Source organism: Salvelinus alpinus, chromosome 38, assembly GCF_045679555.1.
Source record: "Salvelinus alpinus chromosome 38, SLU_Salpinus.1, whole genome shotgun sequence".
Lineage (NCBI taxonomy): Eukaryota > Metazoa > Chordata > Actinopteri > Salmoniformes > Salmonidae > Salvelinus > Salvelinus alpinus.
Window position 1 is genome coordinate 630,706 of NC_092123.1, and position 20,714 is coordinate 651,419.

Consider the following 20,714-nt stretch of genomic DNA (forward strand, 5'->3'; position numbering starts at 1 on the left):
TGTAAAGGTGGTATAGAGTTGTATTGTAGAGGGGTTAGGGCTGGGGTCAGTGTAAAGGTGGTATATAGTTGTATTGTAGAGGGGTTAGTGCTGGGGTCAGTGTAAAGGTGGTATAGAGTTGTATTGTAGAGGGGTTAGTGCTGGGGTCAGTGTAAAGGTGGTATGTAGTTGTATTGTAGAGGGGTTAGTGCTGGGGTCAGTGTAAAGGTGGTATGTAGTTGTATTGTAGAGGGGTTAGGGACTGGGGTCAGTGTAAAGGTGGTATAGAGTTGTATTGTAGAGGGGTTAGGGCTGGGGTCAGTGTAAAGGTGGTATAGAGTTGTATTGTAGAGGGGTTAGTGCTGGGGTCAGTGTAAAGGTGTGGTATGTAGTTGTATTGTAGAGGGGTTAGTGCTGGGGTCAGTGTAAAGGTGGTATGTAGTTGTATTGTAGAGGGGTTAGGGACTGGGGTCAGTGTAAAGGTGGTATAGAGTTGTATTGTAGAGGGGTTAGGGACTGGGGTCAGTGTAATGGTGGTATATAGTTGTATTGTAGAGGGGTTAGGGACTGGGGTCAGTGTAAAGGTGGTATAGAGTTGTATTGTAGAGGGGTTAGGGCTGGGGTCAGTGTAATGGTGGTATAGAGTTGTATTGTAGAGGGGTTAGGGACTGGGGTCAGTGTAATGGTGGTATATAGTTGTATTGTAGAGGGGTTAGGGACTGGGGTCAGTGTAATGGTGGTATATAGTTGTATTGTAGAGGGGTTAGGGACTGGGGTCAGTGTAAAGGTGGTATAGAGTTGTATTGTAGAGGGGTTAGGGCTGGGGTCAGTGTAATGGTGGTATAGAGTTGTATTGTAGAGGGGTTAGGGACTGGGGTCAGTGTAATGGTGGTATATAGTTGTATTGTAGAGGGGTTAGGGACTGGGGTCAGTGTAAAGGTGGTAAATAGTTGTATTGTAGAGGGGTTAGGGACTGGGTCCAGTGTAAAGGTGGTATGTAGTTGTATTGTAGAGGGGTTAGGGACTGGAGTCAGTGTAATGGTGGTATATAGTTGTATTGTAGAGGGGTTAGGGCTGGGGTCAGTGTAATGGTGGTATATAGTTGTATTGTAGAGGGGTTAGGGCTGGGGTCAGTGTAAAGGTGGTATATAGTTGTATTGTAGAGGGGTTAGGGACTGGGGTCAGTGTAAAGGTGGTATAGAGTTGTATTGTAGAGGGGTTAGGGCTGGGGTCAGTGTAATGGTGGTATATAGTTGTATTGTAGAGAGGTTAGGGCTGGGGCCAGTGTAATGGTGGTATATAGTTGTATTGTAGAGGGGTTAGGGCTGGGGTCAGTGTAATGGTGGTATATAGTTGTATTGTAGAGGGGTTAGGGCTGGGGTCAGTGTAAAGGTGGTATGTAGTTGTATTGTAGAGGGGTTAGGGCTGGGGTCAGTGTAATGGTGGTATATAGTTGTATTGTAGAGGGGTTAGGGTTGGGGTCAGTGTAATGGTGGTATATAGTTGTATTGTAGAGGGGTTAGGGCTGGGGTCAGTGTAAAGGTGGTATATAGTTGTATTGTAGAGGGGTTAGGGCTGGGGTCAGTGTAAAGGTGGTATATAGTTGTATTGTAGAGGGGTTAGGGCTGGGGTCAGTGTAATGGTGGTATATAGTTGTATTGTAGAGGGGTTAGGGCTGGGGTCAGTGTAATGGTGGTATATAGTTGTATTGTAGAGGGGTTAGGGCTGGGGTCAGTGTAAAGGTGGTATATAGTTGTATTGTAGAGGGGTTAGGGCTGGGGTCAGTGTAAAGGTGGTATATAGTTGTATTGTAGAGGGGTTAGGGCTGGGGTCAGTGTAAAGGTGGTATATAGTTGTATTGTAGAGGGGTTAGGGCTGGGGTCAGTGTAAAGGTGGTATATAGTTGTATTGTAGATGGGTTAGGGCTGGGGTCAGTGTAATGGTGGTATGTAGTTGTATTGTAGAGGGGTTAGGGCTGGGGTCAGTGTAATGGTGGTATATAGTTGTATTGTAGATGGGTTAGGGCTGGGGTCAGTGTAAAGGTGGTATGTAGTTGTATTGTAGAGGGGTTAGGGCTGGGGTCAGTGTAAAGGTGGTATATAGTTGTATTGTAGAGGGGTTAGGGCTGGGGTCCGTGTAAAGGTGGTATGTAGTTGTATTGTAGAGGGGTTAGGGCTGGGGTCAGTGTAAAGGTGGTATATAGTTGTATTGTAGAGGGGTTAGGGCTGGGGTCAGTGTAAAGGTAGTATATAGTTGTATTGTAGAGGGGTTAGGGCTGTGGTCAGTGTAAAGGTGGTATGTAGTTGTATTGTAGAGGGGTTAGTGCTGGGGTCAGTGTAAAGGTGGTATATAGTTGTATTGTAGAGGGGTTAGTGCTGGGGTCAGTGTAAAGGTGGTATAGAGTTGTATTGTAGAGGGGTTAGTGCTGGGGTCAGTGTAAAGGTGGTATATAGTTGTATTGTAGAGGGGTTAGTGCTGGGGTCAGTGTAAAGGTAGTATATAGTTGTATTGTAGAGGGGTTAGTGCTGGGGTCAGTGTAAAGGTAGTTTAGAGTTGTACTGTAGAGGGGTTAGGGCTGGGGTCAGTGTAAAGGTGGTATAGAGTTGTATTGTAGAGGGGTTAGGGACTGGGGTCAGTGTAAAGGTGGTATAGAGTTGTATTGTAGAGGGGTTAGGACTGGGGTCAGTGTAAAGGTGGTATGTAGTTGTATTGTAGAGGGGTTAGTGCTGGGGTCAGTGTAAAGGTGGTATAGAGTTGTATTGTAGAGGGGTTAGTGCTGGGGTCAGTGTAAAGGTAGTATATAGTTGTATTGTAGAGGGGTTAGTGCTGGGGTCAGTGTAAAGGTAGTTTAGAGTTGTACTGTAGAGGGGTTAGGGCTGGGGTCAGTGTAAAGGTGGTATAGAGTTGTATTGTAGAGGGGTTAGGGACTGGGGTCAGTGTAAAGGTGGTATAGAGTTGTATTGTAGAGGGGTTAGGACTGGGGTCAGTGTAAAGGTGGTATGTAGTTGTATTGTAGAGGGGTTAGTGCTGGGGTCAGTGTAAAGGTGGTATAGAGTTGTATTGTAGAGGGGTTAGTGCTGGGGTCAGTGTAAAGGTGGTATGTAGTTGTATTGTAGAAGGGTTAGTGCTGGGGTCAGTGTAAAGGTGGTATGTAGTTGTATTGTAGAGGGGTTAGGGCTGGGGTCAGTGTAAAGGTGGTATATAGTTGTATTGTAGAGGGGTTAGGGCTGGGGTCAGTGTAAAGGTGGTATAGAGTTGTATTGTAGAGGGGTTAGTGCTGGGGTCAGTGTAAAGGTGGTATGTAGTTGTATTGTAGAGGGGTTAGTGCTGGGGTCAGTGTAAAGGTGGTATAGAGTTGTATTGTAGAGGGGTTAGTGCTGGGGTCAGTGTAAAGGTGGTATATAGTTGTATTGTAGAGGGGTTAGGGCTGGGGTCAGTGTAAAGGTGGTATAGAGTTGTATTGTAGAGGGGTTAGTGCTGGGGTCAGTGTAAAGGTGGTATGTAGTTGTATTGTAGAGGGGTTAGTGCTGGGGTCAGTGTAAAGGTGGTATAGAGTTGTATTGTAGAGGGGTTAGTGCTGGGGTCAGTGTAAATGTGGTATGTAGTTGTATTGTAGAGGGGTTAGTGCTGGGGTCAGTGTAAAGGTGGTATAGAGTTGTATTGTAGAGGGGTTAGTGCTGGGGTCAGTGTAAAGGTGGTATATAGTTGTATTGTAGAGGGGTTAGGGCTGGGGTCAGTGTAAAGGTGGTATAGAGTTGTATTGTAGAGGGGTTAGTGCTGGGGTCAGTGTAAAGGTGGTATGTAGTTGTATTGTAGAGGGGTTAGTGCTGGGGTCAGTGTAAAGGTGGTATAGAGTTGTATTGTAGAGGGGTTAGTGCTGGGGTCAGTGTAAAGGTGGTATATAGTTGTATTGTAGAGGGGTTAGGGCTGGGGTCAGTGTAAAGGTGGTATAGAGTTGTATTGTAGAGGGGTTAGTGCTGGGGTCAGTGTAAAGGTGGTATGTAGTTGTATTGTAGAGGGGTTAGTGCTGGGGTCAGTGTAAAGGTGGTATAGAGTTGTATTGTAGAGGGGTTAGTGCTGGGGTCAGTGTAAAGGTGGTATATAGTTGTATTGTAGAGGGGTTAGTGCTGGGGTCAGTGTAAAGGTGGTATGTAGTTGTATTGTAGAGGGGTTAGTGCTGGGGTCAGTGTAAAGGTGGTATAGAGTTGTATTGTAGAGGGGTTAGTGCTGGGGTCAGTGTAAAGGTGGTATGTAGTTGTATTGTAGAGGGGTTAGTGCTGGGCTCAGTGTAAAGGTGGTATGTAGTTGTATTGTAGAGGGGTTAGTGCTGGGGTCAGTGTAAAGGTGGTATGTAGTTGTATTGTAGAGGGGTTAGGGCTGGGGTCAGTGTAAAGGTGGTCTATAGTTGTATTGTAGAGGGGTTAGTGCTGGGGTCAGTGTAAAGGTGGTATGTAGTTGTATTGTAGAGGGGTTAGGCCTGGGGTCAGTGTAAAGGTGGTATATAGTTGTATTGTAGAGGGGTTAGTGCTGGGGTCAGTGTAAAGGTGGTATGTAGTTGTATTGTAGAGGGGTTAGGCCTGGGGTCAGTGTAAAGGTGGTATGTAGTTGTATTGTAGAGGGGTTAGTGCTGGGGTCAGTGTAAAGGTGGTATGTAGTTGTATTGTAGAGGGGTTAGTGCTGGGGTCAGTGTAAAGGTGGTCTATAGTTGTATTGTAGAGGGGTTAGGGCTGGGGTCAGTGTAAAGGTGGTATGTAGTTGTATTGTAGAGGGGTTAGGCCTGGGGTCAGTGTAAAGGTGGTATGTAGTTGTATTGTAGAGGGGTTAGTGCTGGGGTCAGTGTAAAGGTGGTCTATAGTTGTATTGTAGAGGGGTTAGGGCTGGGGTCAGTGTAAAGGTGGTATGTAGTTGTATTGTAGAGGGGTTAGGGCTGGGGTCAGTGTAAAGGTGGTCTATATTTGTATTGTAGAGGGGTTAGGGACTGGGGTCAGTGTAAAGGTGGTCTATAGTTGTATTGTAGAGGGGTTAGGGCTGGGGTCAGTGTAAAGGTGGTATGTAGTTGTATTGTAGAGGGGTTGGGGCTGGGGTCAGTGTAAAGGTGGTCTATAGTTGTATTGTAGAGGGGTTAGGGACTGGGGTCAGTGTAAAGGTGGTCTATAGTTGTATTGTAGAGGGGTTAGGGCTGGGGTCAGTGTAAAGGTGGTATGTAGTTGTATTGTAGAGGGGTTGGGGCTGGGGTCAGTGTAAAGGTGGTCTATAGTTGTATTGTAGAGGGGTTAGGGACTGGGGTCAGTGTAAAGGTGGTCTATAGTTGTATTGTAGAGGGGTTAGGGCTGGGGTCAGTGTAAAGGTGGTATAGAGTTGTATTGTAGAGGGGTTCGGGCTGGGGTCAGTGTAAAGGTGGTATATAGTTGTATTGTAGAGGGGTTAGTGCTGGGGTCAGTGTAAAGGTGGTATAGAGTTGTATTGTAGAGGGGTTAGTGCTGGGGTCAGTGTAAAGGTGGTATGTAGTTGAATTGTAGAGGGGTTAGTGCTGGGGTCAGTGTAAAGGTGGTATGTAGTTGTATTGTAGAGGGGTTAGGGACTGGGGTCAGTGTAATGGTGGTATAGAGTTGTATTGTAGAGGGGTTAGGGCTGGGGTCAGTGTAAAGGTGGTATAGAGTTGTATTGTAGAGGGGTTAGTGCTGGGGTCAGTGTAAAGGTGGTATGTAGTTGTATTGTAGAGGGGTTAGTGCTGGGGTCAGTGTAAAGGTGGTATGTAGTTGTATTGTAGAGGGGTTAGGGACTGGGGTCAGTGTAAAGGTGGTATAGAGTTGTATTGTAGAGGGGTTAGGGACTGGGGTCAGTGTAATGGTGGTATATAGTTGTATTGTAGAGGGGTTAGGGACTGGGGTCAGTGTAAAGGTGGTATAGAGTTGTATTGTAGAGGGGTTAGGGCTGGGGTCAGTGTAATGGTGGTATAGAGTTGTATTGTAGAGGGGTTAGGGACTGGGGTCAGTGTAATGGTGGTATATAGTTGTATTGTAGAGGGGTTAGGGACTGGGGTCAGTGTAATGGTGGTATATAGTTGTATTGTAGAGGGGTTAGGGACTGGGGTCAGTGTAAAGGTGGTATAGAGTTGTATTGTAGAGGGGTTAGGGCTGGGGTCAGTGTAATGGTGGTATAGAGTTGTATTGTAGAGGGGTTAGGGACTGGGGTCAGTGTAATGGTGGTATATAGTTGTATTGTAGAGGGGTTAGGGACTGGGGTCAGTGTAAAGGTGGTATATAGTTGTATTGTAGAGGGGTTAGGGACTGGGGCCAGTGTAAAGGTGGTATGTAGTTGTATTGTAGAGGGGTTAGGGACTGGGGTCAGTGTAAAGGTGGTATATAGTTGTATTGTAGAGGGGTTAGGGACTGGGGCCAGTGTAAAGGTGGTATAGAGTTGTATTGTAGAGGGGTTAGGGACTGGGGTCAGTGTAAAGGTGGTATATAGTTGTATTGTAGAGGGGTTAGGGCTGGGGTCAGTGTAAAGGTGGTATAGAGTTGTATTGTAGAGGGGTTAGGGCTGGGGTCAGTGTAAAGGTGGTATAGAGTTGTATTGTAGAGGGGTTAGGGCTGGGGTCAGTGTAATGGTGGTATATAGTTGTATTGTAGAGGGGTTAGGGCTGGGGTCAGTGTAATGGTGGTATATAGTTGTATTGTAGAGGTGTTAGGGCTGGGGTCAGTGTAATGGTGGTATATAGTTGTATTGTAGAGGGGTTAGGGCTGGGGTCAGTGTAAAGGTGGTATGTAGTTGTATTGTAGAGGGGTTAGGGCTGGGGTCAGTGTAATGGTGGTATATAGTTGTATTGTAGAGGGGTTAGGGCTGGGGTCAGTGTAATGGTGGTATATAGTTGTATTGTAGAGGGGTTAGGGCTGGGGTCAGTGTAAAGGTGGTATATAGTTGTATTGTAGAGGGGTTAGGGACTGGGGTCAGTGTAAAGGTGGTATAGAGTTGTATTGTAGAGGGGTTAGGGCTGGGGTCAGTGTAATGGTGGTATATAGTTGTATTGTAGAGGGGTTAGGGCTGGGGTCAGTGTAATGGTGGTATATAGTTGTATTGTAGAGGGGTTAGGGCTGGGGTCAGTGTAATGGTGGTATATAGTTGTATTGTAGAGGGGTTAGGGCTGGGGTCAGTGTAAAGGTGGTATGTAGTTGTATTGTAGAGGGGTTAGGGCTGGGGTCAGTGTAATGGTGGTATATAGTTGTATTGTAGAGGGGTTAGGGCTGGGGTCAGTGTAATGGTGGTATATAGTTGTATTGTAGAGGGGTTAGGGCTGGGGTCAGTGTAAAGGTGGTATATAGTTGTATTGTAGAGGGGTTAGGGCTGGGGTCAGTGTAAAGGTGGTATATAGTTGTATTGTAGAGGGGTTAGGGCTGGGGTCAGTGTAATGGTGGTATATAGTTGTATTGTAGAGGGGTTAGGGCTGGGGTCAGTGTAATGGTGGTATATAGTTGTATTGTAGAGGGGTTAGGGCTGGGGTCAGTGTAAAGGTGGTATATAGTTGTATTGTAGAGGGGTTAGGGCTGGGGTCAGTGTAAAGGTGGTATATAGTTGTATTGTAGAGGGGTTAGGGCTGGGGTCAGTGTAAAGGTGGTATATAGTTGTATTGTAGATGGGTTAGGGCTGGGGTCAGTGTAATGGTGGTATGTAGTTGTATTGTAGAGGGGTTAGGGCTGGGGTCAGTGTAAAGGTGGTATATAGTTGTATTGTAGAGGGGTTAGGGCTGGGGTCAGTGTAAAGGTGGTATATAGTTGTATTGTAGAGGGGTTAGGGCTGGGGTCAGTGTAAAGGTGGTATATAGTTGTATTGTAGAGGGGTTAGGGCTGGGGTCAGTGTAAAGGTGGTATATAGTTGTATTGTAGAGGGGTTAGGGCTGGGGTCAGTGTAAAGGTGGTATATAGTTGTATTGTAGAGGGGTTAGGGCTGGGGTCAGTGTAAAGGTGGTATATAGTTGTATTGTAGAGGGGTTAGGGCTGGGGTCAGTGTAAAGGTGGTATAGAGTTGTATTGTAGAGGGGTTAGGGCTGGGGTCAGTGTAAAGGTGGTATAGAGTTGTATTGTAGAGGGGTTAGGGCTGGGGTCAGTGTAAAGGTGGTATAGAGTTGTATTGTAGAGGGGTTAGGGCTGGGGTCAGTGTAAAGGTGGTATGTAGTTGTTACCCGGGCAGAGTTAGCGTTTGACTCCCTCCTCTCAAAGTCCTTCTTACAGAGGTGACACATGATGCCTGCAGCCAGGGCGTCTCCCAACACATTGATCATGGTCCGGAAACGATCCCTGCCAGACACAACCAACAGAGGGAACTTAGATGTACTGTTTAAAGTATCTATGGTGGGGTTCTGTCAGATGGCCACAGGACTCAGTCCACAAACACTCTCACGGTCAGACACTTACAGGACCCAGTCCACAAACACTCTCACGGTCAGACACTTACAGGTCCCAGTCCACAAACACTCTCACGGTCAGACACTTACAGGACCCAGTCCACAAACACTCTCACGGTCAGACACTTACAGGACCCAGTCCACAAACACTCTCACGGTCAGACACTTACAGGACCCAGTCCACAAACACTCTCACGGTCAGACACTTACAGGACCCAGTCCACAAACACTCTCACGGTCAGACACTTACAGGACCCAGTCCACAAACACTCTCACGGTCAGACACTTACAGGACCCAGTCCACAAACACTCTCACGGTCAGACACTTACAGGACCCAGTCCACAAACACTCTCACGGTCAGACACTTACAGGACCCAGTCCACAAACACTCTCACGGTCAGACACTTACAGGACCCAGTCCACAAACACTCTCACGGTCAGACACTTACAGGACCCAGTCGATGGCCACGATCAGTGTGATGTCAGCGGGCGGCAGCCCCACAGAGGTCAAGACGATCACCATGGTAACCAGGCCCGCCTGCGGAATCCCAGCAGCCCCGATACTGGCCGCTGTTGCTGTGATACTGAAGAAACAAGAGCAGGGTCAGGGTGTGTGTGTGTGGTTGCTGTGACAGAAAGTAACTAAGAGAGTAACAGAGAGAGCTCTTGTGTAGACAGTCCTGACCTGATGGTGACCAGCTGACCAAAGTCCAGTTCGTACTCGTTGACCTGAGCGATAAAAATGGCTGCCACGGCCTCGTAGAGGGCTGTCCCGTCCATGTTGATGGTGGCTCCCACTGGAAGGACAAACCTGGCGATCTGTCTGTCCACTCCACAGTTCTCCAATAGACACTTCATGGTGATGGGCAGGGTGGCGGAACTGGAGGAGGTTGCCAGGGCGATGACCAGAGCCTGTAACAGGCCTCTGATGTAGGTGAAGGGGTTTTTGCGTGTGATTACAAAGTAGAAGAGCGGCAGCAGGATGAGTCCGTGGACAAACAGGCCGGCTAACACTGTGATGAAGTACATCCCCAGCTTCTCTCCCAGGTGGGCGGGGTCATGCATGTCCAGGATCTTCCCTGCTACCAGGAACACAATGCCGAAAGGGAAATACCTGGAAAAAGATCAATAAATTATAAATACCTCAAAATAAATGAGGCAAGCAAGCAACGGGCCCTTGTGATTCTGTCTCTGTCCACCAGGTGTTGTCATGCCACCTGTGTTTTGGGCTTCCTAAGAACTCAAGCAGCTTTGGGTTGACCTGGCTCACCTTGATGACCTGCCACACCTGAAATGCAGACATATACTGAGCTAATGACTAAGGGGGAGGGGGGAGGGAGGAAGATGTGTTGGTGAGATCCACTTCTAATCTCAATCTAAATGAATCCTCCCATTCTCAATCCTCCAGATCAAGATTACCAGACCTTTACATGTGAAGGAGAGTTCAGACAGGTGACTTTGCTGTGTGTGTCCCAACAACTCACCACATGGCAGCATTGATGATCTTCATAACACACTCGTTGACACACTGACACACATTGACCAATGGAGCGCCTCTCTCGCCCATCTTCCCCAGGAGCAGGCCTGCACAGAGAAAACACACAGGGTCAGGAGCAGGCCTGCACAGAGAAAACACACAGGGTCAGGAGCAGGCCTGCACAGAGAAAACACACAGGGTCAGGAGCAGGCCTGCACAGAGAAAACACACAGGGTCAGAAGCAGGCGTGATTGGAAGGGCGTGTGTGTGTGTACTCGTGTATCCAGTGTGTCATTTGTGTGTGTTCATTCATGCATACTGTATGTGTGTGTGTGTGTCTCACCCATAGTAGCAGAGAAGATGACAATCCCCAGTACGTTCATGCCAGAGCTGTGGCCAGGGACAATCTTGTACTTGATGTCTGGAGCTGGGGTGATCTCCAGGAAGACAGGGTGGCCCAGCTGAGGGTTGTTGTGGTCGGGCATCACGTAGACGTAGTTGGCCTGGGACTCCACCAAACTGGAGGCCACTATGGGCACCAGGTCTGTACGGTACTGTTGAAATGTTGCCTCTATCAGATTGGAGGGAATCATGTTCCTGTCAAAGGGAGAATAACCTGTAAACCATAAAGTCTACAACATTATTGGATATGATTGGAGTTATTCCCTGAGTAATGGGGATGATAATAAAACTGTTTATATGATGTGTGATGTTGTATTGTCATATATGATTTGTTCCGATTTTTTAAGTGAAATCTCTACCTTCAGGTGGACAATCTATTCTATTCTGCTGACCCTGTGTTCCGGTAGCTGACCCTGTGTTCCGGTAGCTGACCCTGTGTTCCGGTAGCTGACCCTGTGTTCCGGTAGCTGACCCTGTGTTCCGGTAGCTGACCCTGTGTTCCGGTAGCTGACCCTGTGTTCCGGTAGCTGACCCTGTGTTCCGGTAGCTGACCCTGTGTTCCGGTAGCTGACCCTGTGTTCCGGTAGCTGACCCTGTGTTCCGGTAGCTGACCCTGTGTTCCGGTAGCTGACCCTGTGTTCCGGTAGCTGACCCGGTGTTCCGGTAGCTGACCCTGTGTTCCGGTAGCTGACCCTGTGTTCCGGTAGCTGACCCTGTGTTCCGGTAGCCCTGTCCTGTCACACTGAGCATATAACATGTCAGAAGGTTGGGGTATCTGCTTTCTGTTATCGTCTCAATTTTACCCTGAGTAGGGTCAATTTCTCCTGGTCCGGCCAGAAGCCAAGAGGTCCCCTGTCTCAGAAAGACGTAACAAGACCCTGGACAGAGAGCATGCTGGCAGATACTCATAGACTTCCAGTCATTGTGCTAACGCTGGTTAGCGTTGGCTTGTGAAACGACCTCTAATTTCCTTCATACTGGACACAGAGGCATAAACATGGTTTCCACGAGTTCATCTGACTCTGGGGAAGTAGACAAAGGGCCTCATTGCCAAAATCCAGAAGTATCCCTTTAAGCTGTCAACCAAACCACAAAACTTGTAGATAGACACAAGGAAACCAAAAGGTTACATTTCCCAAAAGCCAAAGTCGTTGCTCTGACTAGGGTCGTTGTTGACCAAAAGACTTCTCTTCATAGTTGGTCTCGTATTCTCCTGCAACGTCAAAATGTTTCAGCTGTTCTGCAGTCTTCCTAATTAGCATGTCGAAATAATAAAGTTGTCAGAATGATGTCACAATGTGGTAACATCTCCAGGCTGGTTGCCTGTGTTGGTGGTTAAGAGTCCTCATCATTAGGAGTCCTGGTTTATTCATAAAGGATCATGTTACAGCCACTGCCCCGGGGCCAGTCAGCCTATCAGACGTGACAAATGATCTAAAGCACCTCTGACAGTCATACAGCCTACATCCGCCCGCAGGTACACAGCTTTCACTAAAAATACCCATAATCCTCTGGGCTTTGGAGGATTCTTCACATGGAGGGCCTAAGCCACTGCCGGTCCTCGACCTCCCTGCAGTGTGTTCTGGGTAAAGCATTTAGGACACGGTGTGTTCGGAGAAGATAGAGACTTAGTCGTCACTGGGGTACGTTGAGCCAAAGGGGTAAGTCGAGCCACCCTTGTTTCTAGGAAACCAATGTTTCCTAGAAACAAATGTATAATGTATAATGTATAAACCAAATGTATAATTTGACCAAATATTTAGGATGTCATGATTTTATGGAATCTGTGAAGGATTTTGGAAAATGGATTTTCACCAAGTCAAATTAATGTATTGTGTTAGAGGTTTCATAATGCTTGCATTATTGTTGGAATATGAGGTAACAACAGGGCCTGGTCTATGTTAAAATAGTTTTAAAAAGTACAGTGTTAATTAGGTGTTAAGCCTGTGTTAAAAGATGCTTAAAATGATCAAAATATTTGATTGTGTTGGGTTAGGTTAGGGTTATGGTTAGGGTTAGGGTTAGGGTTGAATTGTGTTGAATTGTGTTTGGGAAATAAAGATAGACATGGTAGTATCTTTAATAAGGTAGTGGTAATTTTTCATTCAGTAGAGAAATTTGTAGGCGTCTTAACTTACCCCCATACCCAGGGTAAGTTGTGCCAAGAGACCACTTTGTTTTGGAAAAGCTCTGTTTTTCCAGGGATACCTGCTGAAATATATGTAGATACAGTATCTTTGTTAGAGATAATGATGTATTTCCCTAGACTGAGTGATACTGAATGTAAAAAATGGCTCAACTTGCCCCACTCTCCCCCAATGATGCCTATTATTAACATGGCCCGCTGGAGGGTTGACTTGTTTCAGAAGTGAATGTGAACAATATAACCAATAGAATAGTCCCAAATGTGCAAATCCCTCAAGCCACGTGAGCTAAATGACCTTGTACTGGTGTTGCTGTTTTAAATGCTATTTACAACCTAAAGACCCCCTACTTAATACACACTTCCAGGTAGCTGTATTTAGCTGTACTAGGGGGACTGGGGTGGACTGGAGTTTACTGGTTCTGTACTGGTTTACTGGTTTAAAATGATTAAATCCACACAGAACCACAACACTGCTGGTTACAAAAAAAGAACAGATCTGATTCCTTGAAGAGTCAGTATTAGCAGGCTATTTAGCGAGCAGGGTCTTAACATCCCTCATGGGACGGGATTCCAGATTTCCACAAGGCTCAGGCAACAGATTCTGACTGCTCTGCTAACACGGACGTTTGAAAGAATCAAATATTTTAGATTTGATTCTTCCTGTCGGGGTTTGTGTGGATTAACCCATAAATACACCAGCCAACCAGTGAACTCAGTGAACTCCAGTTTTCCTCAGCTAAGTTTAAACCATAAACTTGTAAAGGCAAGTTTCCTGACGTTGGTGGATATTGCATTCATGGTAAACACGGCGGATTCCAGCTCAAGCATACGTGCCTTTTCCAACGTGCCTTTGATTGAATCCCCAACCTGGTCTCAGAGCATTTCGTATTATTCTGTACGTAAATCCGGGACAGACCATGTAGTATGATATGTTACGTTTTGTAATGTATGTATTCATTTGTGGATGTCTAACACCCATTTCGTATGATATGCTACGAATACAATTTGTATTATGTGTTACAAATTTATAAAAAGTATGATATGTTACGAAATTCTAGCAAGGTGGCTAGGTGGCTAATTTTAGCTAGCTGGCTAACGTTAGCTAGGCTAGGGGTTAGGGGTTAAGGTTAGGGTTAAGTTTAGGAGTTAAGTTAAAAGGTTAAGGTTAGGTTTACGATTTGGGGAAGAGTTAGCTAAAAGGGTTAAGGATGAAAAGATGGGCGCTAAACATCTTAGACTGACTAAAGACAGGAAATTCAGGAATCTGGTACAGCCAACTACTGATACAGGCAATGTGTCTGTTGACCAAGCTATTCTATTATGCCTCTCAAGATACTTCAACATGTGTATGTGCACACGTGCGCATTTGTGTGCGTGTGTCTGTCCGTGTGTGTTTGCATGCGTGCGTCCGTGTGTGCGTAAATGCTTGCTTGTGTGCATACGTACCTGATGAGGTCCAGCAGAGCGTCAGCAGAAGTCATAACGGGCCCTGACCCTCCTCTGTGCCCGTCCTTCTCTGTGCCCGTACCAGGGTGGATGACCAGCACCAGGATGATGCCGACGATGACAGCGATGAAGGTGGTCCACAGGTAGTAGGTGATGGTTAGCACCCCCAGCCGCCCGCTGGCCTTAGTGTCCATGGCTGACAGCCCCGACATCAGACTGGCCACGGAGTTAGGATTCAGAGGAGCATTCAGTTCATGTTCTGTTTTATTCGAATTCAGAGAGTATTCTGATAGCATTCTATTTAATCAGCTATTTCATTTAGCGCTTTTTTCCGTTAGAATGCTATGAATGCTCTCGGAGTTCTATTTCATCAGGATTCGTACAGCATTCTGATAGCATTCTGTTTCTTTAGAACTCCTAGAGTATTCATTTAGTGTTGTATTCCATTAGAATCCATCAAGTATTCGATTAGCATTTTATTCCATTATAATGTATCGAGCGTTCTATTGAAGTAGCATGGGTTGTGGTGTAGACCAGGGAGAAGAGCAGTAGGGACATGGGGAACAGACAGTAGTGATGATGTGTTACCTGGACGTGATGAGAGGCAGGATCAGCATCTTCAACATCCTCATCAGCAGTTCTCCAGGGAACGAGAAGTAGATCTTTGCCTGGAAAGGGGAGACACACAGCACTCTGGGTCAGGGGACATGCTGTACATGGCAGACCTGGGGCAAATACATACAGTTGGTAAAATACTTTCAAATACATGAGGTGTGCAACGTTTGCACTTTAGGGACTATTCTATTAGTTCCATTGTACCAGGCCAGCTAAGTCAAACCCACTTCTTGGTCTGGTGCATGGTGTGTTATATATTTTTGGTTTTACATTGTGTTACATGATTTTTCATGACTAATAAAGTTCAATCAATCATTCTCAGGTGACGTGCTTTCCCATTGGGCTATGCTTGATACTGTGTATTTGGTGACAGGTTGAGGTTAGCGGGGATGCAGATTACAATAGTGCGTCAGATAATGAGAAGCTGCTGACCCATTAATCCACTACTGAAATAGTGGATGTCAAGGGTTGGATCACCATGGCTACTATTGACCCAGGTAGAGCGGTTGAGAAGTCCAGCCTCTACCTAGCTGGCTGAATCACTACTGTATAACTGGGATGTGCAGGTTATGGCTCAGTTGATATTGTTGCATTGCATCTGTTCTGAATTCAATACAGCAGTTATCAATCTGCAGTCAGAGTAGTTTCCCATGTCAACAATATGGTACAAGCTTTGTGAGTCAGGGTTTTATGTTGTGTGAAAGTGTCTTGCTGGTCACTCTCTCCTCTGTCTAAGACCCAAAGCCCTCTGTGTTAACACTATCCCCCTGTCTAAGACCCAGAGCCCTCAGTGTTAACACTATCACCCTCCCTAAGACCCAGAGCCCTCTGTGTTAATATAATCCCCCTGTCTAAGACCCAGAGCCCTCGGTGTTAACACTATCACCCTGCCTAAGACCCAGAGCCCTCTGTGTTAATAGTATCCCCCTGTCTAAGACCCAGAGCCCTCGGTGTTAACACTATCCCCCTGTCTAAGACCCAGAGCCCTCGATGTTAACACTATCCCCCTGTCTAAGACCCAGAGCCCTCTGTGTTAATACTATCCCCCTGTCTAAGACCCAGAGCCCTCGGTGTTAACACTATCCCCCTGTCTAAGACCCAGAGCCCTCTGTGTTAATACTATCACCCTGTCTAAGACCCAGAGCCCTCAGTGTTAACACTATCCCCCTGTCTAAGACCCAGAGCCCTCGGTGTTAACACTATCCCCCTGTCTAAGACCCAGAGCCCTCGGTGTTAACACTATCCCCCTGTCTAAGACCCAGAGCCCTCGGTGTTAACACTATCACCCTGTCTAAGACCCAGAGCTCATCTCATCTCTCTGTAGAATGCCTGAGTGGTATAAACCTTAGGCCCACTAGAACCAAAACCTTGTTGCATGGCTCAATAGCTGTGTGTGTGTGTGTGTGCGCGCCTCCGTACCTGCGTGGAGAGGTTGAAGCTGCGGAGGGAGAAGCCGAGCACACAGCCGGAAACCACGGCGATGACCGATAGCGTCAGCAACCCGTTGCGTTTACAGTAGCCCTTGATGTACGCCCAAACCTTCACAGAGACCATGCTCTTTATAATGTGCTTTATACACTCCATCCTGAGGCCCAGTTACTCCACAGGCTGAAGGAAAGAGAGGAGTGAAGAGATAGGCCCGGTGGCCCAAGGTCCTGCCTTACGTCTAGTCAATGAATGATTCCCAAACCGATGGGTCGCGAGTCACTGGTGGGTCCCTCCTTATTCCATTTAGGTCCCTGTTCAGTATCCTGTCCTGGCTTGAAATATGTCTCTAGTCCTCCTTGACGGTTCACAAGAAAACTCCAAAAGCTTTAAGTGGATTCCCGCTCTAAAAGGTTCATGTGGTGAGTCAAGGCAGTGAAATCACTAAGGACCGATCCCGGCCATTGCAGAAACTAAAGGATAGCTGACGATGCAGCAGGACTGGCTATCTGTACGTCCAACCAGAGAATCAGCCAGTCAAACACCTTCTGATCTAAACGGCTGTCAGAGAAGAAGTGGACAAAGTAAGTCTCTGTAAACCTCCGTCTCCTTCAGGAGATTAAGCCCTTGAAAATAATGCTTCCTATAGACTCAGGCACACACACGCACGCACGCACGCACGCACGCACACATGGCATTAGCAGGTTCTAGGTCAGTAGCAGTCTCTGACACTGAGGTCTCACTCCCATTAATAACCCATTATGTCTTATTACCACTGACTGGCTAGGAAATTACTGTAACGGCTTTCTTCCAGGGGTGAAGGAGAGGACCAAAGTGCAGCGCGGTTAGTGTTCAACATGTTTAATTTGACGACAAGTGAACACTACAAACAACAAACAAAACAACAAACCGTGAAAACCGATACAGACCTATCTGGTGCAGAACACAAACACAGAGACAGGTAACAACCACCCACAACGAACACAGTGAAACAACCTACCTAAATATGACTCTTAATTAGAGGAACGCAAAACACCTGCCTCTAATTAAGAGCCATACCAGGCAACCCTAAACCAACATAGAAACACACAACATAGAATGCCCACCCAAAACTCACGCCCTGACCATCACACACATACAAAACAACAGAAAACAGGTCAGGAACGTGACAGAACCCCCCCCTCAAGGTGCGAACGCCGGGCGCACCAGCACAAAGTCCAGGGGAGGGTCTGGGTGGGCATCTGACCACGGTGGTGGCTCAGGCTCCGGACGCTGTCCCCACACCACCATAGTCACTCCCCGCTTCTGTATCCCCCTCCCAATGACCACCCTCCAACTAAAACCACCTAAATGAAGGGGCAGCACCGGGATAAGGGGCAGCACCGGGATAAGGGGCAGCACCGGGATAAGGGGCGGCAGGTCCTGGCTGAGGAACTCTGGCAGGTCCTGGCTGAGGGACTCTGGCAGGTCCTGGCTGAGGGACTCTGGCAGGTCCGGGCTGAGGGACTCTGGCAGGTCCGGGCTGAGGGACTCTGGCAGGTCCGGGCTGAGGGACTCTGGCAGGTCCGGGCTGACGGAAGGCTCTGGCTGATCCGGTCTGGCGGAAGGCTCTGGCTGATCCGGTCTGGCGGAAGGCTCTGGCTGATCCGGTCTGGCGGAAGGCTCTGGCTGATCCGGTCTGGCGGAAGGCTCTGGCTGATCCGGTCTGGCGGAAGGCTCTAGCGGCTCCTGTCTGGCGGACGGCTCTGTAGGCTCATGGCAGACGGGCGGCTTTGCAGGCTCATGGCAGACGGGCGGCTTTGCAGGCTCATGGCAGACGGACAGTTCAGACGGCGTAGGGCAGACGGGCAGTTCAGACGCCGCTGGGCAGACGGGCAGTTCAGGCGCCGCTGGGCAGACGGGCAGTTCAGGCGCCGCTGGGCAGACGGGCAGTTCAGGCGCCGCTGGGCAGACGGGCAGTTCAGGCGCCGCTGGGCAGACGGGCAGTTCAGGCGCCGCTGGGCAGACGGCAGACTCTGGCCGGCTGAGACGCACTGTAGGCCTGGTGCGTGGTACCGGAACTGGAGGTACCGGGCTAAGGACACGCACCTTCAGGCTAGTGCGGGGAACAACAACAGGGCACACTGGACTCTCGTGGCGCACTCTAGGCCTGGTGCGTGGTACCGGAACTGGAGGTACCGGGCTGAGGGCACGCACCTCAGGGCGAGTGCGGGGAGAAGGAACAGTGCGTACAGGGCTCTGGAGACGCACAGGAGGCTTGGTGCGTGGTGCCGGAACTGGAGGCACTGGGCTGGAGACACGCACCATAGGGAGAGTGCGTGGAGGAGGAACAGGGCTCTGGAGATGCACTGGAAGCCTGGTGCGTGGTGTAGGCACTGGTGGTACTGAGCTGGGGTGGGAAGGTGGCGCCGGATATACCGGACCGTGAAGGAGGACACGTGCTCTTGAGCACCGAGCCTCCCCAACCTTACCAGGTTGAATGGTCCCCGTAGCCCTGCCAGTGCGGCGAGGTGGAATAGCCCGCACTGGGCTATGCAGGCGAACCGGGGACACCACCTGTAAGGCTGGTGCCATGTACGCCGGCCCGAGGAGACGTACTGGAGACCAGATACGTTGGGCCGGCTTCATGGCACTCGGCTCGATGCCCAACCTAGCCCTCCCAGTGCGGCAAGGTGGAATAGCCCGCACTGGGCTAAGCACGCGTACTGGGGACACCGTGCGTTCTTCCGCATAACACGGTGTCTGCCCGTACTCCCGCTCTCCACGGTAATCACACACCTCAGGGCGAGTACCGTGTATGCTACGCCAAACCAACATCTCTCTCTCTTCGCTCTCCCCCAATATCACCAACAACTCATCAAATGTCTCATAATCTCCCATCCTTTCACTTTCCTCCAATCTGTCCAATAACTCCTCCACATTCTCCGACTCGTACCTCAATTTAGCCCACTGCTCCTTCTGGTAAGCACGGGGAACTGGCTCAAATCTCCCACTTGACCCAGCCATACTCCCCGTGTTCCCCCCCCCAATAATTTTTTGGGGGAGCCTCTCGGGCTTCCAGCCACTCTGCCTTGCTAGCTCCCGCTGCTGCTGCTGCTGCCGCCGTTGCCTGTTGCCACGCTGCTTGGTCCGGGTTTGGTGGGTGGTTCTGTAACGGCTTTCTTCCAGGGGTGAAGGAGAGGACCAAAGTGCAGCGCGGTTAGTGTTCAACATGTTTAATTTGACGACAAGTGAACACTACAAACAACAAACAAAACAACAAACCGTGAAAACCGATACAGACCTATCTGGTGCAGAACACAAACACAGAGACAGGTAACAACCACCCACAACGAACACAGTGAAACAACCTACCTAAATATGACTCTTAATTAGAGGAACGCAAAACACCTGCCTCTAATTAAGAGCCATACCAGGCAACCCTAAACCAACATAGAAACACACAACATAGAATGCCCACCCAAAACTCACGCCCTGACCATCACACACATACAAAACAACAGAAAACAGGTCAGGAACGTGACAATTACTTTATTCAGCAAGAATCAGGACTGTCAGTTAATTTCAATAATTATTTAAAAAGTTGACCCCGCCTGAAAATAACAGTTGTCAAAGTCCTGAATGACTAATTAACAGTGAGGTACGTTGATATGAAAATCAAGCATTTACAGTGCCTTCGGAAAGTATTCAGACCCCTTGACTTTTTCCACATTTTGCCACGTTACAGCCTTATTCTAAAATGGATTATACATGTTTTTTTCTCATCAATCAACACACAATATCCCAATAATAACAAAGCGAAAACTGTTCTTAAATGGAAGAAGTTTGGAACCACCAGGACTCTTCCTAGAGCTGGCTGCCCGGCCAAATTGAGCAATCAGGGGAGAAGGGCCTTGGTCAGGGAGGTGACTAAGAACCCGATGGTCACTCTGACAGAGCTCCAGAGTTCCTCTGTGGAGATGGGAGAACCTTCCAGAAGGACAACCATCCCTGCAGCACTTCACAAATCAGGCCTTTATGGTAAAGTGGCCAGACTGAAGCCACTCCTCAGTAAAAGGCACATGACAGCCCACTTGGAGTTTGCCAAAAGGCATCTAAAGGACTCTCAGACCATGAGAAACAAGACTCTCTGGTCTGATGAAACCAGTATTGAACTATTTGGCCTGAATGCCAAGCGTCACGTCTGAAGGAAACCTGGCACCATCCCTTCCGTGAGGCATGGTGGTGGCAGCATAATGCATTGGGGATGTTTTTCAGCGACAGTGACTGGGAGACTAGTCAGGATCAAGGGAAAGATGAATGGAGCAAAGTATAGAGAGATCCTTGATGAAAACCTGCTCCAGAGCTCTCAGGACCCAGGGTGTAGGTTTTACCTTCCAACAGGACAACGACCCTAAGCACACAGCCAAGACAACGCAAGAGTGGCTTCGTGACAATTCTCTGAATGTCCTTGAGTGGCCCAACCAGAGCTCGGACTTGAACTGGATCAAACATCTCTGAAGAAACCTGAAAATAGCTGTGCAGCAACGCTCCCCATCCAACCTGACAGAGCTTGAGAGGATCTGCAGAGAAGACTGGGGGAAACTCCCCATATACAGGTGTGCCAAGCTTGTAGCGTAATACCCGAGAGGACTTGAGGTTGTAATTGCAGCCAAAGGAGCTTCAACAATATACTGCGTAAAAGGTATGAATACTTATGTAAATGTTATATTTCAATTTTTTTATTTCTATATATTTGCAAACATTTCTAAACACCTGTTTTAACTTCGTCATTATGAGGTATTGTGTGTAGATTGATGAAGGAATAAAAAAAATATATACA

General features: G+C 48.0%; 1 protein-coding gene across 1 annotated transcript in view; it reads right to left on the reverse strand.

Moving 5' to 3' along the window:
• LOC139566172 (excitatory amino acid transporter 5-like) overlaps nt 1–16,051 on the reverse strand; it is a 72,414-nt gene extending 56,363 nt beyond the window's left edge. The window contains exons 1-8 of the mRNA XM_071387160.1: nt 15,887–16,051; nt 14,441–14,520; nt 13,853–14,068; nt 10,202–10,455; nt 9,866–9,965; nt 9,067–9,495; nt 8,831–8,965; nt 8,159–8,273 (exon numbers count right to left, since the gene is read on the reverse strand). Of these exons, the coding sequence (XP_071243261.1) occupies nt 8,159–8,273; nt 8,831–8,965; nt 9,067–9,495; nt 9,866–9,965; nt 10,202–10,455; nt 13,853–14,068; nt 14,441–14,520; nt 15,887–16,051 (1,494 nt within the window). The remainder of the gene's footprint in view (nt 1–8,158; nt 8,274–8,830; nt 8,966–9,066; nt 9,496–9,865; nt 9,966–10,201; nt 10,456–13,852; nt 14,069–14,440; nt 14,521–15,886) is intronic.
• Between the last annotated feature and the right edge of the window lie 4,663 nt (nt 16,052–20,714).